Raw genomic sequence first — 22,041 nt, 5'->3', positions numbered from 1 at the left:
TTTTTATTGAACAAGCCATCATCCAGCTGTATACAATATATCTGCCCATATTAATAACTCAAAAAGCTCAAAAGGGTGACAGATTCCCTTTAATGTGGTTATTCAGCCTTTCCAAAGTATATTGTTATCAACACATGTACACAGATAATAAATATACTAATATACTGTGCATTTCTAATATGGGCAGAACCGTCACTCAGAATCTGTGTCATGTCACCACAAGCCACTTTGATGTGAATTTTCACATTTTATTCCTGATGTCTCTTCTGTTTAGTGAATACAAGACTCATTAAAGGGCCACTTTTGACTTTTAGGATTGTTACTTCCAATAGGTGGCACTAGAATTTGTCTTCTTCCTCCCTGAAGAAACAATTTGCATATTTCCCAGAGGAGCATTGCGGCTTAAAGTCTCCTCACCATTGGCATGCTGGATTGGTGTGTCAGTGTTCGCAAGGAGAAAAGCTTTCCCCTTAAACCCTGTCTTAAGCGGGCTTTACACGCTACGATATATCAAACGATATGTCGTCTGGGTCACGTCGTTAGCACACATCCGGCCTCATTTGACATATCGTAGCGAGTAACACAAATGAGCGACTGTGAACGAGCAAAAATACTCACCTTATCGTTGCTCGTTGACACATCGCTCATTTTCAAAAAAATCGAACGTCCTTCTGTGCTCCGGTTGTTCATCGTTCCCGAGGCAGTACACGTCGCTCCGTGTGACACCCCGGGAACGATGAACTGCAGCTTACCTGCAGCCGCTGGCAATGCGGAAGGAAGGAGGTGGGCGGGATGTTTACGTCCCGCTCATCTCCGCCCTTCCGCTTCTATTGGCCGGCGGCAGTGTGACGTCGCTGTGACGCCGAACGTCCCTCCCCCTTCAAGAAGTGGATGTTCGCCGCCCACAGCGAGGTCGTTTGGGAGGTAAGTACGTGTGACGGGGGTTACTGACTTTGTGCGCCACGGACAACAAATTGCCCGTACCGCACAAACGATGGGGGCGGGGCAAATGCGATTGCACGTCATATCGACACGTGTAAAGCAGCCTTTAGCCTCTCATATAACCAGATCAGAGCTCACACTTTGCACTGATGAGGGGAAATCACCTCCAAAACACTGTGTCTGCAAATTGAGGTTCTGACTTGGCATAAATCCGAAGTCATGTGACAAGACTCGTTAAAGGGTCACTTTTGACTTTTAAAATGGGCCATGGGATATTGTGCACAATGTTAGGTGGGATTGCACCTTCTACCTGGAGTAATTAGTTTAGTTTCTACAGTATTTGCATAGTAATATCAGTAAAGCGGAAGAGGAGTCAAGGGACATTAATGTAAATTGGGATGCAGGCGTAGGACGGACTTTCAAAGCTACAGGTTATCATGAGAGATGTCGTTTTCCTTTCCCCAAATTAGCCAAGTAGGATCGGCCACATTTCTGTCTCTGCAGTTGGAGAACATAAGTTAAATTTGACAAACAGTACATTATGTGACGCATGTGTTATTACAGTAACTGCAGCCTTTCTTATGATCTTGGATACCCCCTTTATGAGGCCACCATCATATGCGACATTTTGGCTCTGCTCATTGGAGCCTTTCTCCAGTACTATTCATATTCACTGCTGTGTACGGCTTGTGTGTGTATTCACAGTGTAACCTACCTAGTACGGAAGAATGTGCCCAACTTGCCGAGAACTGTCAAGGAGATGGAGACGTGTTTCAAGCAGTTAAATATTATCTGCTAAGTTCAGAACCCGAAAAGGCCCTGCCCGCTGGGATCGATTATGTAAAAGGTACTGGATAACTGATACTATGGTATTAACTAGTATCAGTAGATGTTATGGCTGTTTCTGGTGCAAAAAATAGAACTATTTGTCAATGTGTGCTCTCATGTAGTGAAGGGCATCTGGGGAAGACGCAGGAATAGGACTCATTTTTGGTAGTATTTTAGGCTGTATTAACCATGACCATTAGGACACTGTTATTAGGGGCATTACCTGGGAATTTTATACAGTTTTTCTGCATGTCGAGGTGTAAAGATGTTTCCCTCTACTTGAAATTTGTGTTGGATGAAAGGAGCATTTCTGCACTAACTGATCGGTGTATTTACTCCATTTTCTACAGAACAAATCAGCACTTGTGACTGGACCTTGGATTCCATATGTCCAATTCTTGATCTTCTCAGTTACATTAGGACGGAGAGATTAGTACTACATAAATGTAGTGAGTGAGTATTCGTTGTCCTGCCTGTACACCTCTGAAACAAATGGCTGCTTTTCTGTTACCTATTGCATTTAGACCCCCATACATATTAGACTGGCACTGGCCAGACCCAACAATATACAGTTTAATATGTTTGGCAGCTTCCTGCCGTTTCTCCGACAGATGATCCGGTATGTCCGATCTCAGATTGCCAATACTTTTTATTCTCATAGAGCAAGGGTCTCAAACTTGGCTCGGTGTATGGGCCACATACAGAAAAAAAATGATTTGAGGGGCCGCATTCTTTTCAGGACAAAGCGACATTGTTAGTGATACCATTTTTTTCTTTCTATACACCCTTGGATCACGGTTTTATATATATATATTATATATATATATATATATATATGTATATATATATATATATATATATATATATATATATATATATATATATATATATATAGAGAGAGAGAGAGAGAGAGAGAGAGAGAGAGAGAGAGAGAGAGAGAGAGAGAGAGAGAGAGAGAGAGAGAGAGAGAGAGATACAGTGCTGGCCAAGAGTACAAGAGTATTGGCACCCATGCAATTCTGTCAGATAATACTCAGTTTCTTCTTGAAAATGATTGCAATCACAAATTCTTTGGTTATTAACTTCATTTATTTTGCTTGCAATGAAAAAACACAAAAGAGAGTGAAACAAAAATCAAATCATTGATCAATCATTTCACACAAAACTTCTAAAATGGGCCAGACAAAAGTATTGGCACCCTTAGGGGTACTTTGCACACTACGACATCGCAGGTGCGATGTCGGTGGGGTCAAATCGAAAGTGACGCACATCCGGCGTCGCTGTCGATATCTGAGTGTGTAAATCGTTTTTGATACGATTAACGAGCGCAAAAGCGTCGAAATCGTACTATCGGTGTAGTGTCAGTCATTTCCATAATTTCGGAAGGACCGATGTTACGATGTTGTTCCTCGTTCCTGCGGCAGCACACATCGCTGTGTGTGAAGCCGCAGGAGCGAGGAACATCTCTTACCTGCGTCCTGCAGCTCACGCCGGCTATGCGGAAGGAAGGAGGTGGGCGGGATGTGTACGTCCCGCTCATCTCCGCCCCTCCGCTTCTATTGGCCGCCTGCCGTGGGACGTCGCTGTGACGCCGCACGACTCGCCCCCTTAAGGAGGCGGGTCGCCGGCCAGAGCGACGTCGCAGGGCAGGTAAGTCCATGTGAAGCTGCCGTAGCGATAATGTTCGCTACGGCAACTATCACAAGAGATCGCAGCTGCGACGGGGGCGGGGACTATCGCGCTCGGCATCGCAAGCATCGGCTTGCGATGTCATAGTGTGCAAAGTACCCCTTAGCCTAATACTTGGTTGCACAACCTTTAGCCAAAATAACTGCGAACAACCGCTTCCGGTAACCATTGATGAGTTTCTTACAATGCTCTCCTGGAATTTTAGACCATTCCTCTTTGGCAAAATGCTCCTGTCCCTGAGATTTGATGGGTGCCTTCTCCAAACTGCCATTTTGAGATCTCTCCACAGGTGTTCTATGGGATTCAGGTCTGGACTCATTGCTGGCCACTTTAGTAGTCTCCAGTGCTTTCTCTCAAACCATTTTCTAGTGCTTTTTGAAGTGTGTTTTGGGTCATTGTCCTGCTGGAAGATCCATGACCTCTGAGGGAGACAGCTTTCTCACACTGGGTCCTACATTATGTTGCAAAATTTGTTGATAGTCTTCAGACTTCATAATGCCATGCACACGGTCAAGCAGTCCAGAGGCAGCAAAGCCACCTCATAACATCAGAGAACCTCCGCCATGTTTGACTGTAGGGACCGTGTTCTTTTCTTTGAATGCCTCTTTTCTTTTCTTGTAAACTATGTTGATGGCTTTTCCCAAAAAGCTCTACTTTTGTCTCATCTGAGCAGAGAACATTCTTCCAAAACGTTTTAGGCTTTCTCAGGTAAGTTTTGGCAAACTCCAGCCTGGCTTTTTTATGTCTCGGAGTAAGAAGTGGGGTCTTCCTGGGTATCTTACCATACAGTCCCTTTTCATTCAGACGCCGACTGATAGTACGGGTTGACACTGTTGTACCCTCGGACTGCAGGGCAGCTTGAACTTGTTTGGATGTTAATCGAGGTTCTTTATCTACCATCCGCACAATCTTGCTTTGAAATCTCTCGTCAATTTTTCTTTTCCTTCCACATCTAGGGAGGTTAGCCACAGTGCCATGGGCTTTAAACTTCTTGATGACACTGCGCACCGTAGACACAGGAGCTTTCAGGTCTTTGGAGATGGACTTGTAGCCTTGAGATTGCTCATGCTTCCTCACACTTTGGATTCTCAAGTCCTCAGACAGTTCTTTGATCTTCTTTCTTTTCTCCATGCTCAATGTGGTACACACAAGGACACAGGACAGAGGTTGAGTCAACTTTAATCCATGTCAACTGGCTGCAAGTGTGATTTAGTTATTGCCAACACCTGTTAGGTGCCACAGGTAAGTTACAGGTGCTGGTAATTACACAAATAGAGATGCATCACATGATTTTTCAAACAGTGCAACTACTTTTGTCCACCCCCTTTTTTATGTTGGTGCGGAATTATATCCAATTTGGCTTTATGGCAATTTTTTTCATTGAACACATATTAAATGAAGATAATAATACCAAAGAATTTGTGATTGCAATCATTTTCAAGAAGAAACTGAGTATTATCTGACAGAATTGCAGGGGTGCCAATACTTTTGGCGAGCACTGTGTATATTATATATATATATATATATATATATATAATATATATATATATATATATATATATATATATACATACATACATAAATACACACACACTTTTACATTTTACCCCCTTTTTTTAAGTAATACAGTTTTACAATTAGCACCACACAGTAATTTTGGCCAACAGCTTGTAGTGATGTGCCCCATTCTGTTCCCCATTTTGTAGTTATTTACCCATCCTTGTCCCCTTGTAGTAATGTGCCCATCCTTATTTCCATCCAGTAGAAATGTGCCCCATGCAGGACCCCTTCCTGTATTAATGTGCCCCATGCAGGACCCCTTCTTGTAGTAATGTGCCCCATGTAGGACCCCTTCTTGTAATAGTAATGTTCTATCCTGACACACACACTCTTTTGAGCCTCAGCTAGCAACACACACCCACCCTGTGCAGCCTCAGCTAGCAACACACATACACACACACACACACACACACACTCTGTTTCTAGCTGAGGCTGAACACACACACACACACACTGTTCAGCCTCAGCTAGCAACACACACACACACACACACACACACTCACACTCTGTTCAACCTCAGCTAGCAACACACACACACACACACACACACTCTGTGCAGCCTCAGTTAGGAACACACACACATCCCTGTGCAGCCTCAGCTAGTAACAGAAACACATACACCAAAACATTCCTCTCACCTGTCCTCTGTTTCCTCGGCGGCGGCTCTTGGACCTGGTAATGATCGCAGCCGCTGTCACCGCTGAACGTTTAGCCGGCGTGCGCAGAGCCAAGTTCTTGCTGCATAACAGCCACTGGCCAATCACAGGCAAGCAGCTGAGGTCATACGCAGCAGGTGGTTGCATCTGATTGGTGGGTGGCTGTTATTGAGTTCTGCAACGAGAACGTGAATGTGTACAGCACCGGCAAAATGGTCAACTGAAATAAAGCACTGGCGGCTGCGGCCCCTGCACTGGCCGCCATCTTTACGGGGTCTGCGGGCTGCAAGAAGCAGCCTTAATGGCCGCATGCGGGCTGCGTGTTTGAGATCTCTGTCAGAGAATAGAAACTGGCTTATAAGGACGACAGATGGAGTATGTGAGAGAGTCTGGCATCTATTATGTTTAAAGGGGTTGTCCACTAGTTTTACATTGATGACCTATCCTTAGGGGTACTTTGCACGCTGCGACATCGCTAGCCGATACTAGCGATGCCAAGCGCGATAGCCGCCGTCGCACATGCAATATGTAGTGCGAGCTGCCGTAGCGAACATAATTGCTACGGCAGCTTCACACACACATACCTGGTCGGTGACGTCACTGTGACTGCCGAAGAATCCCTCCTTCAAGGGGGAGGTGCATTCGGCGTCACCGCGACGTCACTAAGCGGCCGGCCAATAGCAGCTGAGGGGTGGAGATGAGCGGGATGTAAACATCCCGCCCACCTTCTCCCTTCCGCATTGCCGGTGGACGCCGGGCGCAGGTAAGGAGATGTTTGTCGCTCCTGTGGCTTCACACACAGCGATGTGTGGAGCCGCAGGAGCGACAAACAACATCGTACCTGCGGACGCACCGACATTATGAAAATGAACGACGTGACACAGATCACCGATTTTGGACTGTTTCACGCTCGTTCATCTTCTCTCCTAGGCTTTACACGCTGCGACATCGTTACCGGCGTCGGATGTGCGTCACTTTCGATTTGAACACGACGATATCGCAGTAGCGATGTCGCAACGTGCAAAGTACCCCTTAGGATAGGACATCAATGTTTGATCAGCTGGGGTCCAACACCTGGTGCCCCAGCCGATCAGCTGTTCTTGTTGCCAGCGGTGGCAGCAGGCAGTCGAAAATGCTCACTTCTGGAGCTGCTTCATTTTCTGATAGTGGCTGTGGCCTGGTACTGCACATTCACCTCCCATTTAAATCAATAGGAGTCGGATATGCAGTACCAGGCCACCGCCGCTATCAGAAGACTGAGTATCTATGGAACAGAGCATTTCTGGCTGCCTGCTGCCGCCACTGGTACCGAGAGCAGCTGATCGGCGGGGGCGCCGGGTGTTTGACCCCGGCCAATCAGACTTTAATGACATATCCTAAGCATAGGCCATCAATGGAAAAGTAGTGGACAACCTCTTTAAGGCCCATTAGTATTGTCACTTGCCACTGTAGGGTTTTATTCTTGACAAATGGCTTTTACAGCCTGAATCCTAATAGAAGTTAAGGCAAAATCAACTGATCAACTTAGCAACCAATCCGAATATAAAAATCATGTTGAAGATGCTATGTGTACAGATCAATAACTGATTTCAGTAATCTAGAGGGAACTACCGTATTTTTTGCTTTATAAGACGCACTTTTGTTCCCCCAAATTTTGGGGGAAAGTAGGGGGTGCGTCTTATAATCCGAATATACGGGGGGGGATGTATATATATATATATATATATATATATATATATATATATATATATATACACACACACACACACTACAGAGTCCAGGGGAGGTGGTGGCAGCTCTTGAGCGGTGCTGGGGGCAGGTGACAGCTGCGAGCGGCAGCGTTTGATCTCCTGCTCCCGCTCATATAATATGCACAGCCGCTGTCCATCACCATGGTGCTGAAACTGCACTACGGCGATGGGCTGGGGCAGCGCGCATATTATATCTGCACATGATCGCACATGCCCCCCCTGTGTTAGCTATGGCCCCCATACTGCTGCCCATAGTAAAATAAAACACTTTACTCACCTCCTCCAGCGCTGATCCCCCGGTCTCCTACTGCCGCTGTGATCATGCAAGCAGAGATGATATCACTCTGCCGTGCCGATCACATGACCGGCCGAGAACCAGGAAATGCAGGAGGCCGGAGCTCAACCCCGAGGAGGGAGTCACGAGACAGGACAGTGCTGGAGAAGGTAAGGAAAGAGTTTATTTTACTAAAAGCAGCAGCAAGTGTGCAGCCACAGGGGGGCCGTGTGTGCAGCCACAGGGGGGGGGACATGTGTGCAGCCACAGGGGGGGCCGTGTGTGCAGCCACAGGGGGGGCCGTGTGTGCAGCCACAGGGGGGGCCGTGTGTGTCAGCCACAGGGGGGGCCGGGTGTGCAGCCACAGGGGGGGCCGGGTGTGCAGCCACAGGGGGGACTGTGTGTGCAGCCACAGGGGGGCCATGTGTGCAGCCACAGGGGGGCTGTGTGTGCAGCTACAGGGGGGCCATGTGTGCAGCCACAGGGGGGCCATGTGTGCAGCCACAGGGGGGCCGTGTGTGCAGCCACAGGGGGGCCGTGTGTACAGCCACAGGGGGAGCCGTGTGTGTCAGCCACAGGGGGGGGCCGTGTGTGCAGCCACAGGGGGGGCCATGTGTGCAGCCACAGGGGGGGCCGTGTGTGCAGCCACAGGGGGGGCCGTGTGTGCAGCCACAGGGGGGCCGTGTGTGCAGCCACAGGGGGGCCGTGTGTGCAGCCACAGGGGGGGCCGTGTGTGTAGCCACAGGGGGGGCCGTGTGTGCAGCCACGGGGGGGGGCGTGTGTGCAGTCACAGGGGGGGGCCGTGTGTGCAGCCACAGGGGGGGGCGTATGTGCAGCCACAGGGGGGGCGTGTGTGCAGCCACAGGGGGGCTGTGTGTGCAGCCACAGGGGGGCCGTGTGTGCAGCCACAGGGGAGGCCGTGTGTGCAGCCACAGGGGGGGGGGCGTGTGTGCAGCCATAGGGGACGTGTGCCAGCACAAGGGGGCTATATTCAATATAAGGTGGCCATATCCAGGTTAAGGGGGCTAATTTTAGGATGGGGGGCTATGAGGGACATATACCCTATACGATTTGTTAGACGGACACTGGCATTATAAGACGGACCCAATTTATTAAAAAAATTCTCTATTCCTTCACCAAATTTGGGGGTGCGTCTTATAATCAGGTGCGTCTTATAAAGCGAAAAATATGGTAAGTCAGTAGGCCACTGTTTTCTTAAGCATAAAAATATATGAGTACATTAGCATTGTGCCGTGTCCCACCACAGTCTGAAGCTGCCCAATTAGTACCGGCTGTCAGATTGCAGGTACATGTGTTTCCAGGAGGAATAGCTGGGGAACTGCACAGTTTGTTTTCTCACTTATTCCTACTGAAAAGATTATTTCAAATTGACATTTTTGGTGGGAATTACAAATTATCGTTACTAAAACTGACATGGGGTGAGCCAAGATAAATCAGGTATAAAACAAAGTAATGGATAGACAGTTATCCCCTCCTTTCATGTTATAAAGGGTCCCAGTATATTGTGTTCTGTGAATATTTCTTGCATTTTGCCCCACAGGGTCCGTAATGAGCTGCTCATCCTTTGTGGATACATCGGGGCATTACTAGCTATTAGAAGGCACTATACAAGCATTGTTCCTGCACTTTATGAATATACCAGGTAAGAAATAGTGGCACAAAAAAGACACATAATAACAACATGGAACATAAACACAATCTGGCGTAGAAACCATTAACTGTCTGTCTAAAATCCAGTGTGAGGACAATGATAAGGCTTGTAGAAAAACATGCTGCACCATTCACATGCCGGAGGGGCACATGGAGTTACACAAGTCATGCTGTGCAATGTGAGGAAGGCATCTTAATTAAAAATACCATTCTCAATCACTTTCTGGTAAAAAGAACAATGGAAGAGGCCTGAAAGGTTGTTACAGAGGACCTTTCAACAGTTTGAGTTTAAGCTGGCCACACCATGGAATAGTTGCTGCAAAGCTGAATAAAGCATGTACTTTGTTGGGGTTTTTTTTGTATATTATTATTTTTTTTTATTTCTTGTCTTTATTTAGAAGATATTAGCTTGCAAAGTTCAGCTTCTAATTTCTCTTTCAACTATTAGGGCATTAGCAGATATTCATTTCAGAGGGCGTTGAGTTTTTTCAATTATGACATTAACCAACCAAAAGCAGAAGGCATCTTGCAGGAAAAAAAAGAATACGCTTTCAGAGAAGCTTAGAACAGGCTTTCTCCTGTGTGAGACGTGATGACACACAGCTCTGCTCGCCCCACCGACTGTATCTACTGTGATTACAAATGGAAAAGAGTAAAGCAGAGCTGTATGTCATTACAAACATCTCTGCACTTGTAGCTCTCATCCCACAGCAGTCAGTGTGGGGTGAGTGTAAGTAATACATAGCAGAGCTGATAGGCTGGGATGAGAGATTCCGCTGCAGAGGTGTTTGTAATGTCACATAGTTTTGCTTTACTTCCCTACCCCTTTAACATTGAACTCAATGAGGAGAGCAGATCTGTGTGCCATTACATGTTTTACTATATCACGCAGAGAAATATCAACAGGAAAAAAATCAATATATATTTTTTTGCAGGAGTACAAAAGTCAGAAATAATTAATTAATACATTTTTATTAGAGACAAAAATCAAAATCAAACCACACACTAATACATAAAAGAGATAAATGCAGCAAAAAATCATGGACAAAGCAGCATCATAATATTGCACATAATGAAGTCCAAAAATAGGACATAAAAGTGATCTGTGCCTCAATATATCATTACCCGATATGTTTGTGATGAATAGCCATGCTAAACCATAAGGATTATAAATAGAAAGTGTCTAAGTGCATCAAATTGCACATATCCCATATGAAACATAACCAAACATTATACTGGTAATATATGACCCAAAAAAGGGATGTAAATGCACTCAATTGGTCACCATAAATTAATTATGTGCTACCACCCAGTGGCTTAAAGAGCTGTGATTGCAGTGCTAATCTCATACAAAGATGGATCCACTACAACACAAGCTGCATTGATAACGTGCTCTACGTTAATCAACCATGTGTCTATAGACACGTGGTGTCCGCCTCGGCTGACTGCACGGAATCACATAAACATTGAGACCGTTAACCACAGCTCTTAAGGGTGCTTTACAGGCTAGCGATCTCATTAGCGATGTGACACTCCAGATCGCAGATGCGATCTGCCGAGATCGCACATAGGTCCTTTTTATAGCGATCTGCGATCTGGCGTGTCACATCGCTAACGAGATCGCTAGCGATGTCGCAGCATGTAAAGCACCCTTTAAGCGATAAATTACCTGGGTGTTATGCGGGCGTCACTCAAGACGATCTATCGTGCGATGCATTGTCAGGGTCACGGTTTTCGTGACGCACATCCGGCATAGTTTGCAACGTCGTTTCGTGTAACACCTCCGAGCGACTCTGAATCGGTCACAAATCGTGAGTCGTGTACACGTCGCTTATTTTTAAAAAATTGTTTATTTTTCATGGCGCTGGTTGTTCATCGTACCTGGGGCAGCACACATCGCTCTGTGTGACACCCCGGGAACGATGAACGCAGCTTACCTGCGTCCCACGGCACCCGCCGGCTATGCGGAAGGAAGGAGGTGGGCGGGATGTTTACGTCCCACTCATCTCCACCCCTCCGCTTCTATTGGGCGGCTGCTGTGTGATGTCGCTGTGACGCCGAACATCCCTCCCCCTTCAGGAAGAGGATGTTCGCCGCCCACAGCGAGGTCGCTCAGCAGGTAAGTACGTGTGACGGCGGTTTAACGACTTTGTGCGACACGGGCAGCGATTTGCCCGTGACGCACAAACGATGGGGGCCGCTACGATCGCTCATGCGATAAATCGTACCGTGTGACTCCCGCATAAGTATGTCAAAATGCTGCTGCCGTCCTTTCCCCGACGTACGTTTCGCTACCCGACTTGTTTTTTTCCGAGTGAGCGCAACATTATGTTCTCCCTAGATTAGTAGTATGCTCCCCCAGGTGGCTGCAACCAGAGTTATTTGAATCAACTATATGACCATATCTCCATACAGTGCATGATATATTTTAGAATTATGCCAAAAATATAGATCTATTTAGATAAAAAAAATCACTATTGTACTGGGGATGTGGGCGGAAGGGTACTACTACTTTAAAATTGTCATGTAAAATATTTTAATAAAAGTATACTTTGGAACATCCTTATAATGTGTGATTAAATCCCATTCATCTTTAGCATGAAGAAGCCCTCAGCATCCTGCCCCTTTGTGTTGTAGCTCAGACATCTTTGGATCTCAGTCGCCGGCTAAAGAGTCTCCACTGAAATCCATAGGACTGTAGTGTTCCTTCCAGTTATGTGTGAAGCTCCTATCACAGAGCCCAGATATAGAAATAAAAAAGGCATCCCCACACCCAGAGCATACCTCTATGAGTGGTGCGTGTGTAGGTATACGTATTGTGGCTCAAATAACAGCCAGATACTGTCCTATTAATCAGGTAAAATTATTTGTTGAGAGCTAAGTATCCTTGATTCTATCACTGCAACCCATGATATAAGGAAACCTATATTAGGGTAAATATATAGCCACATATGCAGTTAAAATTTCACTCATAGCCTCCCCATGATGTTTCACCTAAAAAGGCGTCATCAGTGGAATGAGGCTATAATGGCGTAATTCCCCTGATGACGCCTATCTAGGTGAAACATGTTGGAAAAGCTATGAGTGATAATTTAGCTGCATATGGGGCTATATATTTACATATATATATATATATATATATATATATATATATACACACACACCGTATTTTTTTGGACTATAAGACGCACCGGACCATAAGACGCACCCTGGTTTTAGAGAAGGAAAATAGGAAAATAAAATTTTAAGCAAACAATGTGGTCATAAAACATTGTTATGGGGCGAGGATTTGCTGCTGACACTATTATGGGAGTAATGTCCCCAAATTCTCTACTAAGGTACCCCAGCCTGGTAATGATCCTCCTGCCTTGTGTATATATATGTCCCTCATCCTGGTATAGCCCCATCTTGCTATATACTGCCATCCTGGTTTGTGCTCCCATCCTGCTATATACGCCATCATCCTGCTATATACGCCATCATCCTGCTCATATACGCTATCATCCTGCTCATATACCCCCATTATCCTGGTCATATACCCCCATTATCCTGCTCATAGACCCCATCATCCTGCTCATATACCCCCATCATCATGCTCATATACCCCCATCATCCTGTTTATATACCCCCATCATCTGCTCATATACCCCCATCATCCTGCTCATATACCCCCATTATCCTGCTTATATACTCCCATTATCCTGCTTATATACCCCCATCATCTGCTCATACCCCCATCATCCTGCTCATATACCCCCATCATCCTGTTTATATACCCCCATCATCTGCTCATATACCCCCATCATCCTGCTCATATACCCCCATCATCCTGCTCATATACCCCCATCATCCTGCTCATATAACCCCATCATCCTGCTATGTCCTGCATCCTGTGGCACACAAAAAAAATAAATAAATAAACGTTTACACTCCCCTTTCCTCGCTCCACGCAGCGTCGCTCCTCCTCTGTCTGCCGGCAGCGCTATGTTGAGCCGGCCACGATCCCTGCAGCATCGCGATGTCCTCCTGTCTGCCGGCGCGACTGTGTGGATATGTGCGCACAGCGATGACGTCATCGCTGTGTGCACCGCTAGTTTCCATACAGCCGCGGCCGGCAGACAGGAGGAGATCGTGATGCTGCAGGGGAACGGTGAGTACATTGATTCACTGCACCCTGCGCTGATGATGATGCGCGGGGGGGGCAGTGAATACAGCCGAGCATGATCACTCCAGGCTGTAATTGCCAGGGGTGATCACACGAGCTGGCTGTCTACTATGCGCGCGTCCCCGCCTATCACCCCACCCACCTGTAGCGCCGGCTTCAGCGCTGAGAGATGAGCGGGAGGATGGGCGTGCATATGGAATGAGCGGGCCCATGTGGTCACGGCAGGCGCTTCTGCAGCCTGCTCGTGCCCCCGATGACCCGCTCCACCGCAGCACCCTCATTCCCCGCACCCCTATATTCAGACCATAAGATGCACCCCCCACTTTCCCCCAACATTTGGGGGGAAAAAAGTGCGTCTTATAGTCCGAAAAATTACGGTGTATATATATATATAATATATATATATATATATATATATATATATATATAATATATAGGCTTCCTTATATCACTGCACCAGTAATGGAGTCAGGGATACTTACCACTTAATGAATAATATGGCTATAGTATTAGTCAAATAATACTTTGACCCAATTAATATGACAGTATCTGTATACTAGAACTAATAATATATATCCACTTTTTGTGTTTATTAGAACTCATTATGGATATTAAATTTAATTAATAAAAAAAAAATGTTATTAACATTCCCTAAAGATAGGGTTTCTGCCCTAATGGACAATTTGTAAATAAGAATTTGACTCAAAGAGCACCCACATATTCCATTGCCCACTCATCATTTCCTGACTACCTGGGCTCACTATCTACTGTACATCGCCTTGTGCAGCATTATATGACTCTGATTGTATAAGCAAATTACCTGTCTGTGCAGAAGACATAACCTCACTTTCCTCTTTGTAATACTTTGCAGTCAGCTTCTAAAACGTCGGGAAGTGTCTGTTCCTTTGCAGATTGAGCAGCTCTCGGTGGAGTTAGATGCATGGAGAGCATGTACAGTGTCCACCAGCAAGTAAGGTCCGACCTTCAGGAGACATTTTATCATTTAACTCTCATTATAGAGAAATATGCTGGGTTTATTTTGGGCAGGATATGGGGCTAGGGTGACTATGGGTAAATTTGTATTTTGTTTCCTATGGTTTCCATTCTGTCTGAGTTGTAGTACAGTATTTGGGATACCTGACCTTCTCTTCAAGTGACTGCAGTTGTATGTAACTTTCACAATTTTAGAATAAAAGGTATGTGTCACCAGGTTTTTGCTATATAAATCTGAGTGCAGCATGACGTAGGGGCAGAGACCCTGATTCCAGTGATGTGACAATTACTGTGTTGCTTGCTGCAGTTTTTATAAAATCACAGTTTTCTCTGCTGCAGATCTATCAGTTCTCTGAATGCTGAGCGCTATATAACCTCTGTATAAGCTTTCTGTTTACACTGTGCCTAGGCAGAAAGCGGTCAATAAGTGGTGGGAGTGGGGTTACATAGAGCAGAAGAATTGCATGGCAGGAGATAACTAGTCCTCTAGTGATAATCTCCTGCTGATAAAACGTTGATATTATAAAAATTACAAATAGTATCCCATAAAGTAACTGGAATCAGGGTCTCTGTCCCTACATCATGCTACTCCAAGAATTAAATAGAAAAAATCTGCTGTGTTTCCTTTTAAAGGGGCAGCCCACTACTTAGACAACCCCTTCTCATTTCCCACGTGCACCCCTATAAAAATAACAAAGCCTATACTCACCTCTGGTGCCGGAGTGGTTCCAGTGTTGTTGGATCTCGTGTGCCCCGATACCAATCTATGCCAGCTTCTTTCCCCCGTCTTCGGACGCTTAAAGGCTGCTTTACACGCAGCAACATCGCTAGCGATATTGCTCGTGAAAGCACCCGCCCCGTCGTTTGTGCGTCACGGGCAAATTGCTGCCCGTGGCGCACAATATCGCTAGGCCCCGTCACACAGACTTACCTTCCCAGCGACGTTGCTATGGCCGGCAAACCGGCTCTTTTCTAACTGGGCGGTTCGTGCCGCGTCACAGCTACGTCACATGGCAGGCGTCCAATAGAAGCGGAGGGGCGGAGAACAGCCGCATTATCGACACGCCCACCTCGTTGCCGGAGGACGCAGGTAAGTTGTTGTTCGTCATTCCCGAGGTGTCACACGTAGCGATGTGTGCTGCCTCAGGATCGACGATCCACCTACGTCCACAACGACCAACGAGATTTTGAAAATGAACGACGTGTCAACGATCAACGATTAGGTGAGTATTTTTGATCGTTAACACTCGCTCAGAGCTGTTACACGCAACGACGTCGCTAACGACGCCGGATGTGCGTCACGAATTCCGTGACCCCGACGACATATCGTTAGATATGTCGTTGTGTGTAAAGCCCCCTTAAGTACTTAACAGGAAGTGAGCACTGTGGCTGCCACTCACTTCCTGTTAGTTACTTAACTGTACATAAGCGGGGATACTGGAGCCGGTGTTGACTGGTCACGGGGCTCGCATGTGGGCCCCATGAACGCCAGTTTGCTGGAACCGCACAGACACCAGAGGGGAGTATAGGCATTGTTATTTTATGGGGCAAAAATGGGAATGAGAAAGGGATGTCTAAGTGGTGGACAACCCCTTTAATACGTGAAAAGAAAACATTGTCACAATATCTGTGTATTCATCTCCCATTGTGGTCTCTTTCGTGTAGTCACCCTATTATTACCATATCTTACTAGGACATAGCAATCGTATTTGGTATATAGACTTGACATATTAGAATATAGTTTAATATAAATTGTATGTTTTGTCCAACTTTTTGGGCACTGCTTATAGTTTTTACACTTTTTAAGGTCCGGCGATGATCTTCCATACACCCCTCCTACAGAAATGCAAAGAAAAATATATTCAAGTATAGTGGAGAAAATAAAGGAGGAACCTATAAAAGGCCTGACTGGACCAGACTATGTCACAGGATCCAATCTACCTAGTCATTCTGATGTCCATGTGTCTTGCTTAACAGGATTACGAATACAGGTGGGTTACATGTTCGTGCTGTAAGGGAAAGCTACAGGCACCCAAACATATCACATGTATTACATGGCTTCTATTCACATTAGTGATTCATTATGTAGTAACAAGACCCTCACACTGAGAGTCAATCATTTATTTTCTTCTCCAGTCTATGCCCAGGGAACCCAAAGCTATAAATTTGGAGATGTCCTGGCAAGAGGAAGCAAAGAATTGTGCAGACAGATAGTGTCCATTCTTCTACTGAAGACTGCACTATAATACGCACAATTTAATTTTTGCTCACAGGATTTTCGGTTTCAGCATACCTCCACCTTCACAAGAAAGAGGTTACATAGTTACATAGGTTGAAAAAAAGACTGTAGTATGTTCATTTTCCTATATCATGCTATTACACGTTTTTGCTGATAACCCACGGCACTGACTACCAGAAGTCTAGTTTAGACTACACTAAACTAAGCAGCGTCCTCCTTGTCACTCTTAGCTTCCTTCTTCAGTATGGGAGTGAACGCTATATAATCCAATGACACTCACTGATGTCAGTAGCCTAACAGAAGAAGGACAATGCACAGATTAGTGTACCCGGCTGAGTAGACGTCAGGTAGTCCGTGCTGCAGGTTATCAGCAAAAACATGGAATACTGTGATATAGAAAAATTATTATACTGTAGTCTAGTGATAGTGGAAGAATGCTTTAATGTGATGTCTGGTTATCGAGTAGTCCATACTGTTGAAAATAAAGAATGAATGCAACCACTGATCAAAGACTACTTACATTGGGCCGGTCCATTTTTAGGGCTAGTCTTATTCTTAAATTTTGAATATGACTTGCTAGGCAAAGTGGACGAGCGCAGGAGCTGCCCAATATATACATTCACTACTATAGACCAGACCAGCCCATGCTCAATTTTTAACTGAGGTCTGTGTAAAGAATAACCCTTGTGGACTAACACACAGGCTAACCGTTGGACCAAATGCTGTTCGTTTTACATATAGAGAGAAAACTTGAATGTACCCATACGTGTGAAGCTTCATTTAATCCTTTACAAAGTACTTTCAATTAGCGCTCCCTGCATAGATCCCTGTATTAGGCGTATATCTTAAATGTATCCTGACAGAGGCCAAAAGAATGTATTTTTGGCCTCTATAGGACAAGTATAAGGCAGTCTTTATTTCTCCTCCAAAGAAGGGAGATGCTACTGGCTGTGGACTGGAAACTATCGAACTAGGGCGCTCATTCCTGATGCCAGCAAAATACTACTTAATATCCTACAAAGACGGCTACAGCCTTACTTTGACAAAACTGCCAGAGGAACAAGCAGGATTCAGAAAAGGCAGAGGAACAAGAGATGTAATTACTAACTAACATTAGATGGTTGATGGAAAAGGCCAAAGAATAGAACAAGAAGCTCTATTTTTGCTTCATCGACTACAGCAAAGCCCTTGACTAATCACCAGAAACTTTGGTATACTATGAAGGTTATGGGTGTGCCAAACCATCTGATCAGCCTCATCAGGAACCTTTACATCCACCAAAAAGCAACAGTCTGAGTGAAACAAGGTGAAATGGCACGGTTCAAAGTAGAGCGAGACTTCAAAAATGCTGCATCCTGTCACCATTTCTCTTCAATTTATATACAGAAGCTATTTCAGGAAGGCTGGACTTGACGAAAAAGGAATCAAAATTGCTGGACGAATCATCAACAATCTTAAATACGCAGAGGATACAACATTGATAGCAAGAAGCATAGATGGAATGAAGGAATTATTACAGAGTGTCAAGATGGAAAGCTCAAACATGGGATTCTTACTTAATACAAAGAAGACAAAGATATTGACTACTGCCAGGTATGACACCGGAAGTCAATAGGAGAATAGCTATGGGCAAATCAACAATGTAGTCACTGGACAAGGTCCTCAAATCGAGGAACCTTTCACTGGTAATGAAGACACGGCTTGTACATAGTCTGTTCTTTTGTGTAGTCAGATATGGATGCGAAACGTGGACGATGCAGGAACAAGACAGAAGAATAATGAACATTTTCGAAATGTGGTGCTGTAGAAGGATGTTATCAATACCATGGATGGCAAGACAAATAAACAAATCAATTTAAGAACAAATCAAGTCAGACGTGTCACTCGAAGCAAGGATCACCAAGCTCCAACTTGCCTACGCCTACTTTGCCACATCACACAAAGAGAGCAATCACTGGAGAAGGACATCATGATTGAAAGAATAGAAGGAACAAGGCGAAGAGGAAGACTGGCAACCCGATGGCTGGATACTATCAAGATAATGGCAGAGAAGACCCTGGTGGACCTATCTAGACAAGTTCGATCTTCCTACAGAGCACTCATCCATCAAGTCTCCATGGCTCAAGATCGAGCTGAAGGCTGTTAAAAAAAACAAAAACTAGGGCAAATATATATTGATATATATTTTTTTCTATTATATAAGAAGCCGCAGCAGAGTGCACATACAGTCCCTTTAAAGTGGACCAATGCAAAAAAAAAAAAAAAAAAAAAAAAAAGTATGCCACTTGGAAACTGTTTTTATACAATTGGATTTACTGGGCAACATAAGTCACTGTATGACTTTAAAGCAACATACGTCAAAGCCTTGCAGTACAGATAGACATCAAGACTCATACACAGTCTGCACAAGGCCTAGGCTTGTTATCAGACATGTTGTGACTGAGCAGATACTTGGTGGCAAATAATTGATGTAATCATTGAATACATTTTCTTATATGTATGTTTTCATATAATACAGAACTTACAACTGTTGTGACGTTAGTAAGTGTTGCTTCTGCATTGTACACCTCACGAAGCAATGACTTTTGGGGTCCTGCGATTAGCGCGGTATACAGATCTGTATAAAGAATACTCATCAGTGTGTTCCATATTATATCTGGGTTTACAGTGATCATTTTTTCTTTTCTCACGCAGGGTCCCGTGTTCTTTCTGGAAGATGGGAAATCAGCTATTTCACTGAACGATGCATTAATGTGGGCGAAGGTTAACCCGTTCTCACCTTTAGGGACCGGAATACGATTAAACCCTTTCTGAGTGTGGATGGATTTGTGATGTGTGGAGGATAAAGATGCTTCTCACAAGTAAACACCCAAAGACAGAAGGGGCGAAGAGTAAGCAGCGGTGACGGGATGATAACCCTTCTCTCAGACGTCATTCTGACGCAGCTGCTTTACGTTTGTGTTTGGTAATGGTGAAGTCAAATCTATGAACATAGAAGAAAATGAAGAATATTTGGCTAGCCAAAGACCACCACGCTCTGTCCTACTGTGCACAGGACATTCCCCATATGTACTGTATATGTGGAGTAACACTAACTAGCTTTTGTTCAGACACCTCGGTATAAGCTGCTCAATGGATATTCCAGTGCTGTACGTGGCCAGGAAATGAAACTGTGACATTTACTACCATTTATAAGTAATGTAAAGATTTAGCACACGGATTTGTACTGTACCTTTACTGTGTAGTTCACCACTGGTTGTCACATTTTATCATAGATGTTTCCTTGGTTTATACAGATGTTCTATTTACAGAATAAAGCTTATAAAGTACGCCATGGCTGAAGGTGCTGGAAATGGTGGCATTTTCCCTCATCATTATAGGAGCCTGGCTCCAGCCGAATAAAACTTGTCCCTATCAGCCGCCATTAGTCCCTCTACGCTTTATGCTTCATGATTGCTGCCTAAAATCTTAGCTTTCAAGTGATACAAGGATCTAGGGGCATAATTTGAGGTGCAGCTTTCTTTTGAAGTTGGAGATCAAAATGTTTTACTGCTTGGTCCTATGTGTAAAAGGGCGACATCAGAAAGATCGCTGCCCGTCCAGCCTTCTAGTGACTCCATGGAATGGAAATACAGGAGTGGTTATTCTGCTATCACCTCTCTAACCAGACAGAAGGAATCTGTGAAGCCTGTCACTGTGGTAAGATAAAAGACCATATAAATCTTAAAATTCCCTACACCTTAGGCTTAGTTCACATGGTGAAGTATTGTCCACAAAGTTCACATGTCCAGTAATCTTCCGTTAGAATAGATCCAGCAGCAATCCATTCACAAAAAAGTTGTGCAGACACATCTTTTTTGTCTGTCAAAAAAATCAAACAATTTCAACTGGATCCATTTTTTAACATTGAAGTCTATGGAAAATGGATCCGTTAATTAGCCATCCATATTCTTTCATTTAAAACGAATCCAGTTAGCCAAAAAACGGATAATTTTCAAATGAAACAAAAACGCATGGCTAATTAACGGAACATTTCTTCAGCGCTCTATTGGGAGACCCAGACGATTGGGGTATAGCTACTGCCCTCCGGAGGCCACACAAAGCACTACACTAAAAAGTGCAAGGCCCCTCCCCTTCTGGCTATACCCCCCCGTGATATCACGGGTTCTCCAGTTTTAGCTTTGTGTGCGAAGGAGGTCAGACATCCATGCATAGCTCCACAGATTTTAGTCAGCAGCAGCTGCTGACTATGTCGGATGGAAGAAAAGAGGGCCCATATAGGGCCCCCAGCATGCTCCCTTCTCACCCGTGGATGGTGTTGTAAGGTTGAGGTACTTATTGCTAGTACAGAGGCCGGAGCCCACATGCTGTTTTCCTTCCCCATCCCCATGAGGGGCTCTGGGTGAAGTGGGATCTTACCGGTCTCCAGGCACAGAGACCGAGCTCCATCCACAGACCCAAAAGAACCTGCTGGATATGGAGCTGAGTATCGTCAGGGACAGGGCCCTGCTACATCAAGGTACTCTGTGTTCCCATGCACATCGCGCCCACACACACCAGCATTGCTGGGAGTGTTAGTGCGCCGGGGACAACAGCGCGGAGCGCTGGTGCTATTATTCACTGCAGCTTTGCTGAGTGAATTTATGTATTGAAAACGGCCGCGCCGGCCGCTGCTGGTTGTTTTTTACATTGTGGCGCGGCTGGGACTTGTGGTGCGCCGGGGGACTTCGGCGTCGGCCGTGCACATAGGACGGCCGCGCTTATTACTCGAGTCCCCGGCTTTGCGGCCTAGTTTTCGTTTCGTTCCCGCCCCAGCCCTGCCAGTCAGAGGAGGGGCGGGACGCTGTACAGTAGCTCAGCGCAGGGAGCTGGAGTCTGCTTTGCATTCTCCAGCCCCCTCTCACTGAACACAGTGAGACGCCGGGTTCCCGCTCTTGGCTGGGGCTCGCCCACGGCCCGCCCCTCTGCACAGGACGGGGAAGAGAAGCCGGCAGCCATTATGGTTTCCACTCTGGGAGAACGGAACCAGTCACAGGTTTTTGGGCGACCTCGCACCCGCTCTTGTGCGGGCGGTAAGCAACTGACACCACTAATGCTGAAGTGGGCTTTTGGGCTGTGTGCTGATATGCTATGCACTGTACTGTACTGTCGCTATTCTGGGCAACAGCAGCAAATAAGCAATGCTGCTGAGGCACAAGCTTTCAATGCTTCTTCGTTTGCATGTGCTGCAGTGTTTACTGTCAGATTGGGCAACAGCAGCAGTAGAGCAATTT

The 22,041-nt window shown here is 45.4% G+C and overlaps 1 protein-coding gene across 1 annotated transcript in view; it reads left to right on the top strand.

Annotated features, from left to right (window-relative positions):
* Positions 1-20,346, top strand: part of WDR17 (WD repeat domain 17) — a 148,783-nt gene extending 128,437 nt beyond the window's left edge. Inside the window, 6 exon segments of the mRNA XM_075347191.1 lie at positions 1,648-1,789; positions 2,121-2,223; positions 9,262-9,363; positions 14,408-14,506; positions 16,337-16,520; positions 19,463-20,346. Coding sequence (XP_075203306.1) covers positions 1,648-1,789; positions 2,121-2,223; positions 9,262-9,363; positions 14,408-14,506; positions 16,337-16,520; positions 19,463-19,582 — 750 coding nt within the window. The 3' untranslated portion in view covers positions 19,583-20,346.
* Positions 20,347-22,041: the final 1,695 nt, after the last annotated feature.

The sequence above is a fragment of the Anomaloglossus baeobatrachus genome, chromosome 1 (assembly GCF_048569485.1).
Source record: "Anomaloglossus baeobatrachus isolate aAnoBae1 chromosome 1, aAnoBae1.hap1, whole genome shotgun sequence".
Classification (NCBI taxonomy): Eukaryota; Metazoa; Chordata; class Amphibia; order Anura; family Aromobatidae; genus Anomaloglossus; species Anomaloglossus baeobatrachus.
This window is presented reverse-complemented; position numbering and strand designations above follow the sequence as displayed.